Raw genomic sequence first — 20,065 nt, 5'->3', positions numbered from 1 at the left:
TTAAAAAGACGGAAGCGGTTTTTTAGCCCCTCTGTATTCAATTAATTTGTTTTAATTGTTTTTATTATATTTAAATAGTTTGTAAAAAAGTCAAAAATAACTTGAAAATGTTTTATAATCGTAGTCTATTTATGATTTGTTTTTCGTCATTGTTTTCGTAACTTTCCTGAAAGAACACATAACCTGTGGCTAAACTATGTTGTTTTTTCCAATAAAATAAGAAACAATTGATTTTCCTTTTAAAATATTCTTAAAGAGCTTTGGCAATGTTGTTGTCGTTGTTATTTTTTCTTTTTGTAAATGAAAAAACAATAACAAAAAAGACAAAATAAATAACATTTTTATTGTTTTTACCATAAAAAAAGAAGCGGTTTTTCCCCTCTTTAATGGAAAAAAGCTGTCGTGACTGGGATAGATCTATAATTTTGATATAATAAAATTATTTTTATAGAATTTGTCATTTGAAATTACCGAATTGTTTTTGAACTTTTTTAACCAATCAAATAAAAGCAATAAATCGAATGTTTTTCTATACCTTATAGTTGAATCCAATAATTTACTATAATTTTCACAACAGCTTTTTTCAGTTACTGCAATGAAGTTTATTTATAATTAAATGATTGAGTATTTAACAAACAACACATGTTTTTATTAATTTTTTAATGAATTAAAAAAATAATGATTTGATTGTTAAACTAAAAAATATCACTTGGTATTATTAAATGTTGTTTAAAAAAACAATAATATTAGTGCCCTTATTTTTCATTACAATTTTGTCACAGTCGTGTTCTGTAATTACTGAAATGACAACATCAACAGAAATCACAAGTAGTTGTACACTAACCAAAAGCGTGATATTAGGGACTGACACGAATCCCGATGTTGTTTTACTTGTTAAAAGTAATGCTGAAATAAATTTAGATGGACAATATTATTTTGGAGGGTTTGGGGAAATAGAATTAATTTCATCATGTTCAATTAGGACCACTGCATACCCTATTAATTTTAACGATAATGTAACACTTGTAATGAACAATACTTCATACATCAGTAGTGTATCTGGACTTGTTGTATTTAATAATAATTCAAATCTGATAATGGTTTCAAACTCATATACGGATCAAATTCCATCCATTGTTGTGAATGACGATTCCACAATAACTTTAAGTGATAATTCAATGATCGATACATCAAATTTCAATACTAATGGAAAGCCAAAAGTTACTTTAAATGGGAGTTCAAAACTCATTGCTTCGAGTTCAATACAATTAAATGGTAGTACAACACTTTTAATAAGTGACAACACTTTTATGTCGACACCGACCTTTTCTTTAATAGATAAAACAAACGTCCAATTTAAAAATAACGCGATGGTGAATATTACTAAATTAAATTGTATTTCAAATACTGTACTTGTCATAAATGATTCATCAATTGTTGAATCTCAAAGTGACATCACTCTATTTAATTCTTCAAAAATATTTCTTGATGCAAATGCATTGTTGAATACGCAAGGTAATTTACAAATGAATGGTGATGCAACACTCACAATAAGCACAAATTCTTCTTTTAATTCTTCGGGTGGGTTGGAACTATACAACAAGTCATATATCACAATAAAAGGAAAGGCTACTATGAACACATCAACACAAGTCAATCTTTATAATACATCAAAGTTATTAATTAAGGAATACGCTGTAATGAATTTAAATGAAATGTTGTATTTAAATAACGATTCAAGTGTTATTCTCAATGATGAAGCTAAAATAAATAGCAATTCGAGTGTTACTGCATTGAAATTTGTGAAAATAATGCTTACAAATAATACATCTATTAATGTGATGAATTATATCAATTTGAGTGGGAATTCGAAAATAACAATGGTAAATAGTGCACAAATGCATATTTATAAAGTATTTATTGGTGGTGAAAATTCAGGTCTTATTATGAAAGATGACAGTTATGTCCAATCAAATACAACATTCAGTTTGCATATATTTTCAAGTTTAACACTCGAGGGAAATGCAAAATTATTTGCAGTCGAGTTGTTAGATTTTTATCATACTGTGACAGCCACTGTAAATGATAATGCTTCCATTATTTCTTTGGAACAAATTAAATTCGGAATAAATGCAATTGGGACATTTAAAAATAATACAAAAATAGAATCACAAAATATATACACTAATGGTTATGCAAATTTAACTATAAAAAACAATGCAACTTTTACATCTACATCGGAATGTAAATTCTTTGATAAAACAAAAATAAATTTTGAAGGAAATGCAAAAGCAGTATTATTCTATTTGTTGGTGTCTAATTCAACAACTTTATCTATGAAAGAATATTCAACGATCGAAGCAACAAACAACGTCAATTTTGAAACAACTTCGACTATTACATTTGATAATAATTCAAAGATGTTTGTGAATGGTAATATTATAATTAAGAATAGTTCACAACTCAACATGTATAACTTTTCATATGTGTCAACAAACTCAAATTGTTATTTAAGTCAAAATGCAACAATTCGAATTTTAAATTATTCTACATTTGTTGTCAAAAATATATTTGAAATGATTGCAGGGGTTATTGAATTTGGTGACGAGTCTTATTTTAATACAAGTCAATTTATACTCAAAACAAAAGGAAAAATCTATTTAAAAGGAAATAATAACAATTTACTTCTTCCGAAAATTGAGACTAACGTATTAAACTGTTCTAATGGTGGAGAAATTAATATTTTTTCAAATTCGGTGTTTTATTCTGAAAGTGCTTGGTTTGATAATGTTACAATAAATTTATTCTTAAGAACTATTAAAAACTTTCCTTTAATTTTTACATACAATGTAACTTCACTTAATAATGTCAATCCAAATGCAACCGACTTCGATTTGTTTTACTCGGAAACGCCATATACTGGAACACTTCCTAATAACACACAATTGTTGTTAAATGGTAAATTGCTGAGATATGGAAGCTCAAAAAAGATATTTTGCCACTTGTACAATTTTGATTTGACAACACAAAAAATGATGTTCTTTGAGTCTTATTGTCCATGTGAAGACACAGAAGACTGGTACATCACTCCTTTTGATAACGTCACTGCTTTTGCAATTGAATCTCACAAACAAAAGACTACAAAAAATGAAATTCAAGAAGATGACGAATTTTCAAGTGAAAGTGCGACAATTGGAAACAATAAAATTTCTTTTTACAGCGCAAACGATGTTACTGTTGTTGGAATTAAGTCAAGTGAAGTTGTAAGTGCTGAATTGAAATTGCTCACAAAGAAAGTACTTTTCGTAGCAGAAACCAAAATAAGTTACAACGAGTTTGTTTGCAATGCCGCATATAACACAGAAAGTGTTTTTCAATGTGTTTCTGGAGTTGAATGTCCTACGGGATATTACAACACAACAACAAAGAAGTGTGAACCGTGTGAAGATATTATATGTATTTCATGTGGTACTCAACCAAATACATGCATTCATTGTAAACCAAATTATATATTGTCTGATGGAAAATGTGAAGAAATCACAAATTGTGTGTCATATGGTCCAAATCGGTGCAAAAGATGTTCTTCGGGTTTTGTGTTGAAAGGAGCAACTTGTGTAAAAGGTGAAAATTGTCTTCTCACAAAAGGAGATGGAAAATGTGCGATATGTAATATAACCAATGGATATATGTTGAAAAAAGGTGAATGTGTCACTGTAGACGAAAACAACGATACCATAAATAGCAATAACATACTTTCGTGTTTTAACGGGTACACATACAATTCTACAATGTGTGTGAAATGTGATGAAATAGATCCAAATGCTGAATATTGTGAAAATGGTAAATCGACGAAGTGTGCTGCAAAAAGTGAAATGACAATAAATGGAAAATGTGAGAAAATCAGTTGTGAAATACCAAATGATGAGAATGGAAGATGTGAAAATGACATATTGAAATGCTCATATCTGTTAAATAAGCAATGTGTCGAATGTGAAATTGGGAAATTTCTAACTAACAACATGTGTGTTGAAAAAGCGGAAAACAACTGCGTTCTTCAAAATGGATTAACATGTAAACGGTGTGATGACTCGTATTACTTTGACAACGACACACAAAGATGCGAGAAGTGTAATGATAATTGTTTAACATGTTTTGAAACACCAACAAAATGTATAAGTTGTGGTAATGACACTTTTATGTCCAATTATAAATGCGACTCAAATGAAGAGTTAAAACAGAAATGTGACCAAATTGCAAGTGTTACAAGCGGTTGTGTCATATGCAAAAATGGGTATTATAAAACTGGACTGAATTGTTTTGAATGTGCTGAAAGATGCTCAACGTGTAACAATGAAAATAGTTGTCTCACCTGCAACACCAATTATTATAAGACAAACAACGGCGACTGTCTACCTAAAAGCAACATCATTGGATGTGGCGTTGAGGTGACACAAAGTGGGTGTTCAAAGTGTGGCGATGGGTATTTCCAAGTCAACACAAACGAATGTCAGAAGTGCGACTCAAGTTGTTTAACATGCAATTTATACAGTACTAAATGCACTTTATGTGACTCTTCACTTGTTTTGCTGTCAAACGGAAGTTGTGTTGGTCTCTTTAACATAGCAGAATGTAATAAAATTAAAAATTCGAAGTGTGTGAAGTGTTCATTTTGGAACACCCCAAATGACGATGGGACGTTGTGTGAGTCACATGTTGTGTGGTGGGTCATACTTCTTGGTGTTATTTTTGTTATTATTGTTTTAATAATAATAACAATTTTAATTGTGTTTATAACAAAAATAGTGTTGGACAGAAAACACCAAAAAGATACAGAAAAGACAACAACATTGTTTAAAATGGACAGGTCAAATATTCATTTCGTCTCAATTACAAAAGGCATTTGTGTATCTTCTGAATTAGTTGACTTTAATATTGAATCGAGCAATATACCAGTGAATGAAGAAAGCAAAGCATTAATATGTGTTGGTAATGAACTCAAAAATGTCATCAAAGTCCAGTTCACAATATTAACAAACATTGACAAATTTATTTTTAAAGTCGAACCAGAAGTCGTTTTAATAAAAAGGGGGCGTGCTTGCGAATTTTCACTTTATTTAACACCACTTTGCACCTGTAAAATCACCACAACAATTCAAATTATCTCAAAAAATCTGAAAACCGAAGAAGAAAATTATAACACAATAACAATCAACGCTGTAACTTCTCAATCGACACGAATTGATTATGACGAGTTGGTTGAAGAAAACAAGCTTGGTGAGGGGTCTTTTGGTATTGTGTACAAAGGAATGTACAGAGGAAATGTTGTTGCAATTAAAAAGATGAAACAAATTAATAATTCGGATGAAGAAAAATTAATTGATGAATTCGAAAAGGAAGTGCAAATGTTAGACAAGTTTAGGTGTGATTACATTGTCCATTTCTATGGTGCTGTTTTTATACCAAACAAGATGTGTATGGTGACTGAATTTGCACAATTTGGGAGTTTACAAGACTTAATTAAACATAAAACAAAAGAAGAAATTGAAACTAAGTTACGAGTCAAAATGTTACTTGATGCAGCTAAAGGTATTTCATATTTGCATGAGAATGGGATATTACACAGAGACATCAAGCCAGACAACATTCTTGTGTTATCACTTGATGTGAATGAAAAGGTGAATGCAAAATTGACAGACTTTGGAAGTGCAAGAAACGTCAATCTACTGATGACTAACATGACTTTCACCAAAGGTATAGGCACTCCAAAGTATATGGCACCCGAGGTGTTGGACAGAAAGAAATACAAGAAACCTGCTGATATATATTCATTTGCAATGACTATGTATGAGGTGTTACAATGGGATTTCGTGTTTAAAAACGACGATGAGAGGTTTCTACATGTTTGGGATATCGCAGATTTTATTTCAACTGGTAAAAGATTAGAAAGACCACAAAATATCTCAATAAAAGAGTTTGACATCATTCAAAATGCTTGGGAACAAGACATCAAAGAAAGAATACCGATTGAAAAAGTTATTGAAAACCTGGAAGAATTGAATCATTGATTTATTTTATAAATATTCGTTTGATTCAATTGTGTTATTTTGAGTAAAGTATTTACTTTTATTTTTTTCTTTCAGACCAATTATTATAATTATCCAAAAACTCTTAACAAGTTTTTTTTTGTGTGTTTTTATTTCCATCAACTTTTTACATGAAAGACCCAATTGGCCTTTATTATTGTTAAATATAAAAAATAAAAATAAATAAACAAATTTATATTTGATAATATATATAAATTATAATAATAGTATATAAATAATAAAATAAATATTGGTATGGTTTCAATTAAATTAATGTTGAACAGATTTACCTTGGGTTAGTGATACGAAGCATTGTATTAAAAACTCAAGAAAACGCACTCAAACAATCTGTCTGTGCACCCGTTTTATCCACGTTTTATCCTCCTTAGTCGCGGATCACCCGCTTGTGGGAAAAGGACATTTGAGTTTAATCAGTACGGAAAAAAAATAGTTTAAATGGGGCGTTTAAAACAGTGGCTGAAAATGGAATAATACTTGATTATTGTTTTGGTCGTGATAAAATCAGTCGGTTTCAACACAAAATCATAAAGATATTATTATTTATATAATAATTATACTATTAATTTAAAAAAACAAAAAAATAAATTGTAGAAAAAAATAAATAGGTCACTATAATGACAAAAATTTGTCAAGCGACGAGGGAGTTCTTGTCGAGAAGATAACCATCTATATTGATCCTTATTATTTTTTCATATGAAAACAACACGAAATTGGGTCTAAAATTCAAAAATGTTATTAAACCACTGTCGGAACTTTTCAAATTGTCTTGAATTGTCGATGAACATGATAAATATGGATAGAATGACAGTCGTGTACTATAAAAAGAATAATGAGGGTTTGTGTTTTATTGGAATAAAAATATTGACGACGGGAAAAGTGCTAACAATTTGGGTTAATTCCAAAAATTGCAATCAATTAATCTTTTCGTTATAATTTTTATTCAAATCTTGAGGATTATGTCTCTGTTGTTGTAATATTTTTAAATAAGATATTGTGTGGCAAAAAATCCTCATAAAAAAATGAAACGGGTTTACAATGATTTTTTTAAAGAAAAAGCAAAATTAACTTTTTTTCTATGCTATTTAAAAAAAATAAAAGGGGAAACCGCGAACGTGTTAATTTTTGAAAATAAACATTAAATGTAGACCAAATATATCATCAAAATTAAAAAGTTATTATTAAACTAAAAATAAAAAAAAATTTACAAGTCAGTACTACAGACATGGTACCAAAGTTTCGACCAGTATTATGATTTCGACAAATAATTATTAATATAACCTTGAGAGCCCTAAAATAAGAAAAGTTATATTTAAAACAGTTTTTAGAAATAAATTAGAAAACTTGTTCGTTATTATTTAATAAGTAATTAAACAATAAGTCGAAACCTTGGTACTCGTAGAAACTTTAGTCCCACATTTATAAACCCCTAAATTTTTTCTTAAACTTTTTAAGTTGTAAATTGGTTGGTCAAAACCAGAAAAATATTTCAAATTGAAAACCGAAATTTTTGGATAACGATTGTGAGCCAACTCCAAAACGCGTTCTTGAAACTCGTTTTTCGATGTCACTTCTTTCGGTTTTACACAAGATGCGACTCGTTATGATCATTTTTTGAACAGTTATAAACAAATGTATTTTTGAATTTTATTTTTATGTTTTGTTTTTGTTATACAACACCTCTTATTGTCCGTTTTTATATCGTAATTGTTCGGGATAACGTCGTTATTAACTTAAATTGAAACTTAAGATGTTTAAGACAATTTGATTAGGGTGTTTACCATACTTGTATAAGAAAAATACATTTGTTTGATATTATTTTGATACAATCAAAATAAAACAAATTATTTAACACAATACATTTCAAACTCTAAAATAATAATTCATCTTAAATTTAAACGACAGAGTTTTCAATTTAATATCAGCCGTTCATTTTACACGATCTACTTGAAAATCAAATAACAATAGTTTACTGATAGTTTCAACTAAAAATACAATTAAATATAAATAAACAAATAAAAGATGTGACGTGTCGACATGATATAAAGATACACAACGGTTTGTAATCATTCAGATGTCGTGGGACGGTTACACAGCTTCAATGATTGGTGCAGGCAAAGGCCACGGTGGAATCATTCTTGCCACTAATGGTGCAATCATGTCACAGGTTGGCTTGACAATCCAGCAAGCAGAAGCTACAACTATTGCAAATGCAATCATGTCTGGAAATGTCGGAGACTTCCAGTCAAAGGGACTTCACATTGGTGGTGTCAAATACACCGTCACAAGAGCTGACAAGGACGAAGGAACTGTCTTTGGGAAGGCTGGTGCAGCTGGTGTTTCAATTTACAAGGGAATCAAAGTCATATTGATTGGATACTTCAAGGACGCGTCTGTTTCTGCTGGACAGAACTCAGATGCTGTCTACAAGCTCAAAGATTATATGGGGCAATCAGGATATTAAATTCATTCACTTCTTCATCATTACTTGTATTTTACTATATATTATAATTAATAAACTAATAATTTATTTTTAAACAATTAATTAAAATTAATTATTAAATAATAAACTATAAATATAGATTTCATTTTATAAATTTTAAAACAAAAATTATTGATAAAAAATAAAAATGTGGAAGGTGGGAGTTGAACCCACGATTTTTTGTAATTTAACTTATTACCTGTAATCTAGAAAGATTAAAGTTTAAATAAAATGTTTTACCAACTAAACTACCTCCACATTTAATAAATAAAAAAAAATTATATGGTAATTTATATTTATTTTGGCAATTTAATAAAATTAATAAAAATATTATTTAGTCTAATAACAACAAACTCAAAAAACATTTATGAAGTAATATTTCAAATTATAAAAATTGAATAGAAACGTTCATACAAATTATCACCAACAATAGTAATAAAACAAGTTCTGTCATTTTTCTAATACTATTTAAAACAATTGGTTCATCAATTAAATCTGAAAACACCACATTCTTTCCTTCTTTTAATACACACTGGTTTTTGTGTATTTTTCGACTTTAATTGCTTTTCCATCACACGTTTTTCCAATAAAATTTTTGAGTTTATAAGTGTCATTATTTGTTGATGCTTGTACAGATGTTGCTGTTCCAATTTTTGTGCAGTTAATTTTATACAAATTAATTTGTGGCGCTCCAATTGTGTCTTTTAAAATACAATTTTCTTTGTTACTATTTTTAAATTGCGAGACTTTAAACTTTGGATTTTTTTTAAAAACTCTACAAATCCGAAAATTTGTGTTGTTTCAACTTCTTTTAATTAATTGCAATCAACACCAACTAAATACAACACAACATCGTTTTTCTTTGCAAATTTTAAAGAGCCATTTTCACCATCAAAGTAACATTTATTGAACTGGTAAACCGTTTCAAAATCACTTTTTGTAGCAACACATTTTAATACACCTCGTATTATTTCTTGTGAAAATATCGTTCTTTTATCTAACACAATTTCAGTACACTCACCAAAAATGTAATATTCAGTTGTTTGTTGACCAACACATGACAATTCTGAATACTTTGCATTTGTGTACACGTCACCATTTTTACTATAATCGTGGGGAAGAAATCTCTCTGTATTCAAATGTGTATGCAAAATCAACAGTTTGGTATTCTACGAGTCCGTATGGTGTTAACCCAGACAAGACTATTACTATTTGATTCATTCTAACAAATTTAAGATAAATGCTTTCTAGTGTTATGTGCACTTTATTAAATTCAAGAACATAAAGACCATCTTTTACTTTTTTATTGCAAATTTGGTTGTATCAGAAATAGTTTTCTCAGGTTTTGTAGATACCAAATAATACAATCCGATTGTTTGATTGTCTTTAAAAGGGCCACATTCACCTTTCAAATTTATATTTATCTCATTAGTTTCATTAGAACAGTCAAATGTGGGGAAATACATATACTTATATGAATCACCACTCTTCTTTATTTTAAGTGAGCCACTTAGTGTCACTGTACATTCATTAACATTTTCTATTATAAATTTCGAGTATGCATTTTCTTCTTTAAATAGACAATTTGAATGTAAGTTGTAAACTCCTCGCATTATATCATGTGCTGGTAGTGTAACCAAAAATCAAATGTTCCCGCAAGTTCTTGGTTGTCTGTTTTAAAGAGAGTGTCACTTGAGTTTTTTTATAATTTTCGGTAATATCATTATAATGTAATATCTTGATATATGATACTTCCTCATTGTTTATACCATTGTAAACACACTTCCCGAACTCAAAGTACACCATTTGATGCGTTTCATGATCATAAATTTCAGACGCATAATTTGCATTTTTATCAACTGCACTTTCAAAAATTGGATCTGAATAAATGACGCCATTGGAACACTTGCCGTATTCATATATTTGGCAATTTATTGAAGAGTCGGAACAATCGTTGGATGAATAAGTTTCAAATACATAAATGTCATCTATTCGAGTCACTTTTCTAAAGTATTCTCCAACTGCAACACAATTTCGTGATATCAATTCGTAATTTAAATATTGTTGTTCATCTGTTCCTGTGCACTTTTCAGTTTCACTGAATATATTTTTAACAACATAATTATCTGGGAAATTAACGAAGAAACACATATTATAAAGTTCGCTCTGATCTTTAATTTCGACAAGCTTGTCACATGAAAGTCCCCTTTTCAATATCTTTATTTTTCTAAACCTTTCTAATTTGAAAAAAGTCCCATCGAAACTTCTATGACATTTATCTAAAACATAAATTTCTACATTTTTTCCTTCTTTTTTCACTACATAATTAGCTCTTGGATCCACAGCAGGTTGAATAAAGTCAGAAAATATTCCTGAAGTCATCAATAAATCAGTCTGACATTTTTATTTGGTAAAAGTTGTTTCATCAAGAGCATCGATTTTACAAGAATTTGATATTTACTTGAAAATTGTAATAAATTAGTTATATTTAAAATATATAAAGTCTATTTCATATCATTAAAAAACCATATTTTAAACCCCTTTTGATTGTTATGTTGATAAAAACGTTTAGCAAATTCACTTATAATTATATATTGGCAAAATAGTTTAAAATACGACCAACCATTTATTATAACACAAATCAAGTCTAATTTATTTGTCACAATAAATATAATTACAATCGAATAAAAAATAAAAAAAACATTTTTTAAAACAATTAACAATTTGATTTGTGTACAAATTTATTATGGTTGCAATTTCATATATGGGACTAAAGTTTCTACGAGTACCAAGGTTTCGACTTTCTATTTAATTACTATTTGAATACAAATGAACAAGTTTTCCAATTTATTTCTTAAAAACTGTTCCAAATTTAACCTTTCTTATTTTGTTACAATGGTAAAAAAATTATTAATTATTAGTCGAAACCTTAGTACCATGTCTGTATTAGTTAAACTATTTTAATTTTGTCAATAATACTAAGAATAGAAACTGAATTCAAATTTTAATTAATAGATAACAAATTCAAACAAAATATAATAGTTTAGCTCTTTATTTTAAACATTAGAACAATTTATTAAACAACACTTACATTTTCAAAAAGCCAGTAAAACAACTATTTTATCAATAGTTATTCTGTTTGTTTGTTCCTGTACCCAACACATTTTAATAACATCATACAGAGGTATTGGCATTTTTCTTTTCTTTCAAGTCGTTTACCTGACATCACAAACTCTGCTATTTTCCATGGGTATTAAAAGCCATCTTTTTGATATGCCTCACTCCACCCAACCACCTCATACATAGTCACTCCGAACGAAGAAATGTCCGCGCTTTTAGTGTATTTATCTCGTTTTAGAATTTCAGGCGCCATATACTTTGGAGTGCCTATACCTTTGGTGAAAGTCATGTTAGTCATCAGTAGATTGACGTTTCTTGCACTTCCAAAGTCTGTCAATTTTGCATTCACCTTTTCATTCACATCAAGTGATAACACAAGAATGTTGTCTGGCTTGATGTCTCTGTGTAATATCCCATTCTCATGCAAATATGAAATACCTTTAGCTGCATCAAGTAACATTTTGACTCGTAACTTAGTTTCAATTTCTTCTTTTGTTTTATGTTTAATTAAGTCTTGTAAACTCCCAAATTGTGCAAATTCAGTCACCATACACATCTTGTTTGGTATAAAAACAGCACCATAGAAATGGACAATGTAATCACACCTAAACTTGTCTAACATTTGCACTTCCTTTTCGAATTCATCAATTAATTTTTCTTCATCCGAATTATTAATTTGTTTCATCTTTTTAATTGCAACAACATTTCCTCTGTACATTCCTTTGTACACAATACCAAAAGACCCCTCACCAAGTTTATTTTCTTCAATTAACTCATCGTAGTCAAGACACGTCGAGTTTTCAGTCTTCGCATTTATAATAACATAAGACGATGAATAACATTCCACTGTTTAAAGCTTACAAAACAATTGCGATTTTGTCTTCTAAATTGAGAGTACAATGTGGTGTTAAAAAGACTTCAAATTCACACGCAAATCCACTCTTTAAAGTCACTATTTTGGGTTCTGTTCTTATTAAATATTTTTGTTTGGTGTTTGGTGTTGTGATTCGAACTTTCAAATTTCCTTTTCCTTTGTTTCCAACACAAAGAAGTTCTCGACTTTCTGAATTAACTTTAATAAAGTCTTTTGTGTCATCATTGTTATTAAAAAATCAGTCTTATTTGTCAGAATGTTGTTTCCAAGTACTTTAATTGGAATATTCGATTTTTTCATTGTAAATACACAAAAAGCCTCTTTTTATTTGTTCTTTGTTTTTTATTAATGAAATAAGATAGTGTGATTATTATTAAAGTTAGTATTACCAAAACTATGAATGTCATGACAACAGGAAGTACGACGACCAAACCACAGTTAGTCGTTTTGTCGCATTGAGTTCCATCTGCATTGACTTTGAAATTGTCAGTACATTGCGTGCACTTGTTGTTTAATGCAGAAATACAATTTGAAACAGTTTGAGAAATAAACACACTGTAAGTCGACTAAAATGTGTGTTGCAACACAACCAGTGCACTCAGTTAGTGATGTGCAGAGTGTACAGTTGTCATCACACTTGTCAAACTCACTTGTGTGTAAATAGTACCCATCTTCACATATCAAGCAGCCATAAGTGCTTGTGTTGATACATCCAATTCGCTCACTTTGTGGTCTGCAGTATTTATCGTTTGTACCAATGCGATAGAATGTGTTGTTGCAGTCAATGCAGTTGCCAAAGACATCACGTGTTGCACACTATTCATTTGTGTGAATGAATTTCACATCGCATTTATCACAACTTTTGCCACAGGTGGACGGTTTGTAGATTGGGTGGTCGAATAATTTGGGATTGAATCTGTTTCAATTTTAATTCAATCACAATTCTAATAAAGTTCAACTTGCAATTTTAGATAAAAACATGTTTCTATGTATATTTATAGAACTTGAAGATGTTTATTTTTTATATGGGAAAGTCACACAACAATTATAATTAATTTAAATATAACAATATATATTAATATTCGTAAAATAACAAAAATACATATATAATATTATAATTAAAAATATAAAATAAACAAAGTAACAATTAACAAAATACCAACTAAATATAATTTTTAATGCGATGACTTAATCAATTAAAATTGATTTTGTGTGTTTAAAATATAAATTATTTTTTATATGTTATTATTTATTTGACTTAAATATAAAATTTTTTGCATTGATGTTTTAAAATAAACAGAATTGTTTTTCGCCTTTATTTATTTGTTTAATTATTTAATATTTGATAATTAATAAAATTTTATTGTGATTTAAAACAGAGTTTAAAAACAATAATTAAATTACAATATTTTTGTGTTTGGTTATTGTTTTATTTATTAAAATCACACTTTTACTTAAAAAATAAAAATGATTTAAATAAATATAATATGATAACACATGAAAAGCAATCCGTTTTTAATATTAAAAATAATCGCTACAAACTCTTTTATGCAAATTGATAGTATTACTCAAGTACCAAGCCGGAAAAAAGCATCAAATGGAGAAAAAAACATGTTACCATGTGTATCCGGTTATACATTTAATCCTTTAAACGTTTCAAGAACTGTTTATAAATGCCCACAATGTGATGTTAAAATAGAAATATTAAAAACAGAAGGATCGGGTGAAAATTTCAAATTTCTCCAATTTAAATATGTTGATCAAAATAAGACAGTTCATCCACATCTTCCAAAAATTACCAACAGTGATAAACAATTAACAGAACTGTGCAAACAAGGAACTAACATTTTAAGTTCGGCAACAGCAATATTAGAACAATACCAAACAATCAATCCATCTGATCAAAAAAGAAGAACGTCATTAAGAAGAACAATCAACAAAATAAAAAGTGAATTGATTGGAGATAAAATTGAAGAATTATTGAATAGTGGTAAATACTACATAAAAGACGAAGACCGTTTTTTTATTATGATCTCTAATGAAAAAATGAATAAGATAAAAGATAGAAAAATTGCTTACGTTTGTATGGATGGAAAGTATAATTCTTGTCCAATTTCTTATAAGCAATTATACACAATTCATTGTGTTTTATCTAATGGTCAATGCTTTACGTTTTGTCATTGTTTGATGACTAACAAAACAGAATTGGACTATTTAAATTTGTTCCATTTATTAAACGAATATTTTATAACTCACATGGGTTATTTATTGTTTGATGAAAATACAAGTGTTATGCTTGATTTCGAAACTGCTGTCATCAATGCTCTAATTGGGTTTAAATGTTGTGTCCATGTTTGCTATTTCCATTTTACCCAATGCATATGGAGAAAAGTACAACCCTTGGGTCTTTCACAGCAATATTATCCAGAAACATCAATATGGTCCATTGTCAACAATTAGAAAACTTTGGATTTTTTAAAGCAAGTGAAATACCACACAGATTTGATATTATTAACAACAAAGCCGTCAGTTGTAAATTCGATGATAAAACAAAACAACTTGTAATGGAGTTGCTTATGTATTTTAAGCTGAATTGGTTAGAAAAGTGGCCAATCAAATTGTGGTGCCAGTTCAATCAAAAATTGAGGACTGATAATTTGAGTGAATCTTATCATTCAGCACTCGTGAAAAGGCTGTGTTGTAAGAAACCAACTTTGAACAAATTGTTAATCACTTTAATGAAACACAAAGATTCGGAATTGTTAAAAATTAATCAAATGGATAAGGGGAAGAATCATTTTATTAACAGACCAACACTATACACAATCTAACCTTAAATTATTATAGTAAAAGTGGATCAATTGATTCATTTGAAAAGTATTTGATTGAAACTATTGATACGTTCAGATGGTTTAAATTGTATGAACAAACACAAGTTGAAGAACCTATCGATATGACAAAGTGTTTAGAATGGAAAATTCAGGAAGCAGACGAAAAAACAATTAATGATATTAGAGATTATTCAAAACAAATTTGCACAACAGAACGGTGTGTACAAGAAGACTCTGTATTTAATACCGAGAATGAAACAACGACAATTGATTCCCCCAAAGAATTGGTAAATGAAGTTGTGTTATGTGAAACAGGTTTTGATAAAACAAATTATTTGCCACCATCAAAAAGAAGATTTGTTGGTGATGGCAAAAGAAAAAAGAAAGTTACAAAGAAAAATACAACTAAAAGATTTCTTTAAATTATTAATTTCCAACATCAATTACATTTGAAACGTATACTATAAATAAATATAAAATAAACTATTGTAATAATAAAACATATATTTTATAGTGTTATTTTGATTCTTATTATTTTACAAATAATTATATTTATTATAAATTTAAATTAATTATAATTGTTGTGTGACTTTCCCATATAAAAAATAAACATCTTCAAGTTCTATAAATATACATAGAAACATGTTTTTATCTAAAATTGCAAGTTGAACTTTATTAGAATTGTGATTGAATTAAAATTGAAACAGATTCAATCCCAAATTATTCAATTACTAAATATTAAAATCCAATTTATTTGACCCTTTAACCCGGTTTGTATCCATCTTTGCAAATAGCATATCCATTGTAATTTGGCATCATTGCCAGACATGTTGTGATGATTTCGCAGAGTGTTGTGCAATTCCCATACGTGTTAGGATTAGAGTATTGGTCATACTTTGTGCAGAATGTCAGATTGGAGCAACAAATAAATAATTAATTTGATTGATCACACAACAAAAAATATTTCAACACAATAACTGGATTTAAAAAAATAAATTCTATCAATATCAGAAAAAATAATAAATATTTACAACTCTTAATAATCTATTAGTTGCAAATTCAACAAAAAATGATAATAAATTGATAAACAACGACGTTGGTACATACAAGATTTATTAAAAACAAGAACTTCAAGTTTTTTTAAGACTCACTTTTTCATATGATTATATAATATATACAAATTTAAAGATTGTGTAAATTGGCTTTAAATTGGTTCTTTGTTTGTTTGGTGATTATATATTAACTAATATGTATTTAACATATTTATTGTTGTTTGTTACAAATTTTAATAATTATACACATCATTTTTTTGCTTTTTAAAAAACATTAAATGACAAAATAAATTTTGGATTATATTATTAGTCAATTGACTAAATAATAGACCAAAAATGTATTACTTGAAAAAGGTGCAGAAAAAACGGCTGGATCTAAAAGATCCACCGAGGTAAAATTTATACTTTTATACCAAAATGAATAAATTCATGGTAAAATAATTTTACTTCAACCTTAAACTTTATTTATCATTAATATTTATTTTTATTCGATAAAATATTTTTATCTTATATCACTCTATTAATAGGAAAAATTGAGTGTGTTAAGTTAATACTGATTATTGAGTTAATCCTTCTTAGCTGTAAACAAAGACGAAAAATAACTTAAAAATGATCAAAACGTCCTTGTATTTTAAGAACGAATTTTCCAACTTCCTTTTCAACCTCCAAATTTTTAATTGCGTCTTTAAGACCAATAATTTTACCAATTGTGTGTGCTTTTATGTTTTCAAAGGTCGAATTTTGATATCCAAAAGTGTATAAATATTTTGCAACAAGAGATGTAACACGTGTGCTGTACATTTCCAAATTCACAACAATTCCCAATTCAAGTTTCTCGAAATTCATATTTGAAAAGGTTGCTTCCTCCACATTTCCAAGTGTAAGTGATACCTTTGTGTTATCATTCAATTCTGGTTGCCTCAAATCAAATGATTTAATTTCAAAGAAAGACAAGTCGGCATTTCCAACATAACTATTGATATACACACGTTTCAAAATACCATTGTAATTCACTTCTTTAGCAACAAATTCACACTTCACGTCCGATTCATCACTCTCAACGATAAAATCAAAGGGGTCATAATTAGAAACACTAAAACTTTTTATAACATCACAATTTAACACCATTTTATCAGTAATTTCAACACTACTTGGACTTGTTTTGTGAATGAAAGAAACACACGTTTTCTGTGTATTAGTTAATGAAAAATCATTCAATACAGTGTTGTTAATGACAAGCGCCCTTCCATTGTAATTTTTAATATCAAGCATTTCTAAAACACAGTCGTCCAAATACACATTACCATACACGTTTTCTATAGTAAGGTGTTTGACACTTTGGGGTAACACAACTTTCTCAACTATAACGTTGAACATGGAAATTGTTCGAATGGTTGTGGTCTCAAAATTCAGAATTTGTTTGTGATGTGACACTCCTTTTAAATATCCTTTTAGAATATTTTGAATGTCATTTTTGTTGTAATTTTTCAGAACAACATTATTGAGTAAACACTTGTTGAGAACTTCAGTGACTGCACTGTCACATTTATCGCAATATGAATCCACTAGAATTTGGTCGCGGTTTAATGCATCACGAGAGAATGGTTCATCATTTTCATCAAAATCAGAGAAATGTGTAACAAAGACATTATAGAAACTATTTTGTAAAACACCTGTTGGGATGAAATCGAAATCGAATAAATCAGTAAGAATGGTGCAATAAAATTTGACATTTCTATACTGCAATTTCTTTTGTGTTACTTTGAAATTTTCGTTCATATTATCAAGATCCATTTTAATTACAATAAAGACGTATTCTGTTAATGGGTGTTTCGAATAATCGAACTTGGAAAGGACCTCAAGTTGACTTGCATAAATTGTCAAAATGACTCTTCTCAAAGTCCTGTGACCAATCATTTCGAAAAGTCGATTGTTTGCATTTGCTGTGAACATTGAAAGGTCAACAAATAGAACTTGGAGGTTCTGAAACATCTCTACGTCGCTTGTTAAGCAGTCCAAGTTGTAAAATTTGATTCGGAGTTTTCTGATTTTTTCAATGATGTTTTTTGATTGAATTGTATAAAAAGAAAAGGTTTTTGAACACGACAAAAAGTCGATTTCAAGGTGTGTCACTTCTGTCTGCAATTTTCTGTTTTTGGTGATCAAGTCTGTTAAATATAATGTTTGAAGCGCTGGAAACAATTTTTGTATTTTTTCCACAGAGTTGTAATATGACAGTTTGTATGGGTTAATATACATCGAGTCGACAACATCTCTGCACTTTTTGTTCATAAAAATGAATGATATTATATCACTCATAGTGGCCATATAAAGAACAACATTTTTGAGGTACAACAATTCTAATTGAGTCATATATATTAAACAGATGTTATTTGTTATATTATATATCCTAGTTTGTTTTTTGAATAAAATAAATCATTTAATTGTATTTTTTTAAAAATGAGGTTTAATTTCAATAATTATTTTATTTAAACATGGCATTTTATTATTTATTTTGATTGATTAACACTTAAAATAACATTAAACAAAAATTAAATAAACTAAAATTCGAAAAATCTAGAGTTTATTTTAAAAATTTCTTGTTTTTTAAGTATATATTATGTTAATAACATTACACAAGTTAAAAGGGGAAAATCATTTGAAATTGAATTAATATTTCCAATAATTCCATATAACAGGCCAACTAAAATAAAAAAGCGTTGTTTTAAGTATTAATAACAGTTATGTAAATTGATATAAGTGTTTGTGTCATCACATATTATTAAAGTTTTTTCAACACCTTTTGAAAATTGTAACCCAAATAATAAAGAAAAATGATTTTTATTTGGTTATATAAATAAGAAATTAATTTGTTATTTAAACCTATTGACATCTTAATTTCTCGAATTTAAGTCGTAATTTCCCAATAATTTATTTGGTTCCATCTTCAAAATTTATTATTTGTCTACTTTTTAAAATTAAACAAACCAAACTAAAAAAATGTTTTCTCTAAAATTTAAAAAATAATTTGATATATAAAATACATTTTACCAACAACATTGGTATGTTGTTGGTCAACACTGCATCAACTAATTGTTGTTTAAAATAGCAGTACACACCAATGTTTTTATTTGTAGTTCTTTCGAGTCAGTAAAGACTGAGTGATACAGAGCATTAAAAAGGCTTTGCAACGAATTCAAACAGTCCGTTTGTGTACCGCTTCCATTTTCTTTTAATTTCCTTCCTTGGCTCGGACCTATGGAAGAAAAGTAATGTTACGATATGAAAATCATAAATACAGTAAAACCTCCGAAGAGTGGGTTCTCTCAAGAGCGGGCATTTTTTAGACCGAAACTAAAAATAGAGTTCTCTGCCGAGCGGTAATTAAGATTTGATTGGCTAAAAATGCCCGCTCTTGAGAGAACAAAATTACCACGCCCTCCCGCTCTTGGGAGGTTTTACTGTAGTAGAAAAAATGTAAAATATTTATTAAATATTGTTCCAAAAAACATTAAAAACGAATGTAATGCACTTCGACTTCACTTTCAGCAACTTAAGAACGACTCGATGTAATCTTTTTTTTCTTTTCATATCTTTGGATTCGG

The 20,065-nt window shown here is 28.6% G+C and overlaps 5 protein-coding genes across 5 annotated transcripts; 3 read left to right on the top strand and 2 right to left on the bottom strand.

Annotated features, from left to right (window-relative positions):
* Positions 1-722: 722 nt before the first annotated feature.
* Positions 723-6,065, top strand: EIN_521440 (protein serine/threonine kinase, putative; the record flags this gene model as incomplete). The annotated part of the gene is made up of 1 exon (XM_004258460.1): positions 723-6,065. The coding sequence occupies one exon, from the start codon at positions 723-725 to the stop codon at positions 6,063-6,065; it is 5,343 nt and encodes a 1,780-aa protein (XP_004258508.1).
* A 2,110-nt stretch (positions 6,066-8,175) lies between these two features.
* EIN_521430 (profilin, putative) lies at positions 8,176-8,565 on the top strand (the record flags this gene model as incomplete). The annotated part of the gene is made up of 1 exon (XM_004258459.1): positions 8,176-8,565. One exon carries the CDS (start codon positions 8,176-8,178, stop codon positions 8,563-8,565), a length of 390 nt encoding a protein of 129 aa, XP_004258507.1.
* A 3,271-nt stretch (positions 8,566-11,836) lies between these two features.
* Positions 11,837-12,421, bottom strand: EIN_521420 (serine/threonine protein kinase HT1, putative; the record flags this gene model as incomplete). Its single annotated transcript, XM_004258458.1, has 1 exon — positions 11,837-12,421. One exon carries the CDS (start codon positions 12,419-12,421, stop codon positions 11,837-11,839), a length of 585 nt encoding a protein of 194 aa, XP_004258506.1.
* Positions 12,422-14,952: 2,531 nt separating this feature from the next.
* On the top strand, positions 14,953-15,408 carry EIN_521410 (hypothetical protein; the record flags this gene model as incomplete). Its single annotated transcript, XM_004258457.1, has 1 exon — positions 14,953-15,408. The coding sequence occupies one exon, from the start codon at positions 14,953-14,955 to the stop codon at positions 15,406-15,408; it is 456 nt and encodes a 151-aa protein (XP_004258505.1).
* Positions 15,409-17,063: 1,655 nt separating this feature from the next.
* On the bottom strand, positions 17,064-18,752 carry EIN_521400 (hypothetical protein; the record flags this gene model as incomplete). The annotated part of the gene is made up of 1 exon (XM_004258456.1): positions 17,064-18,752. One exon carries the CDS (start codon positions 18,750-18,752, stop codon positions 17,064-17,066), a length of 1,689 nt encoding a protein of 562 aa, XP_004258504.1.
* Between the last annotated feature and the right edge of the window lie 1,313 nt (positions 18,753-20,065).

The sequence above is a fragment of the Entamoeba invadens genome (assembly GCF_000330505.1).
Source record: "Entamoeba invadens IP1 unplaced genomic scaffold scaff_1105074725903, whole genome shotgun sequence".
In the NCBI taxonomy this organism is placed as follows: Eukaryota; Evosea; order Mastigamoebida; family Endamoebidae; genus Entamoeba; species Entamoeba invadens.
The sequence above is the reverse complement of the archived record's forward strand: the minus strand, read 5'-3'. Positions and strand labels throughout refer to the sequence as shown.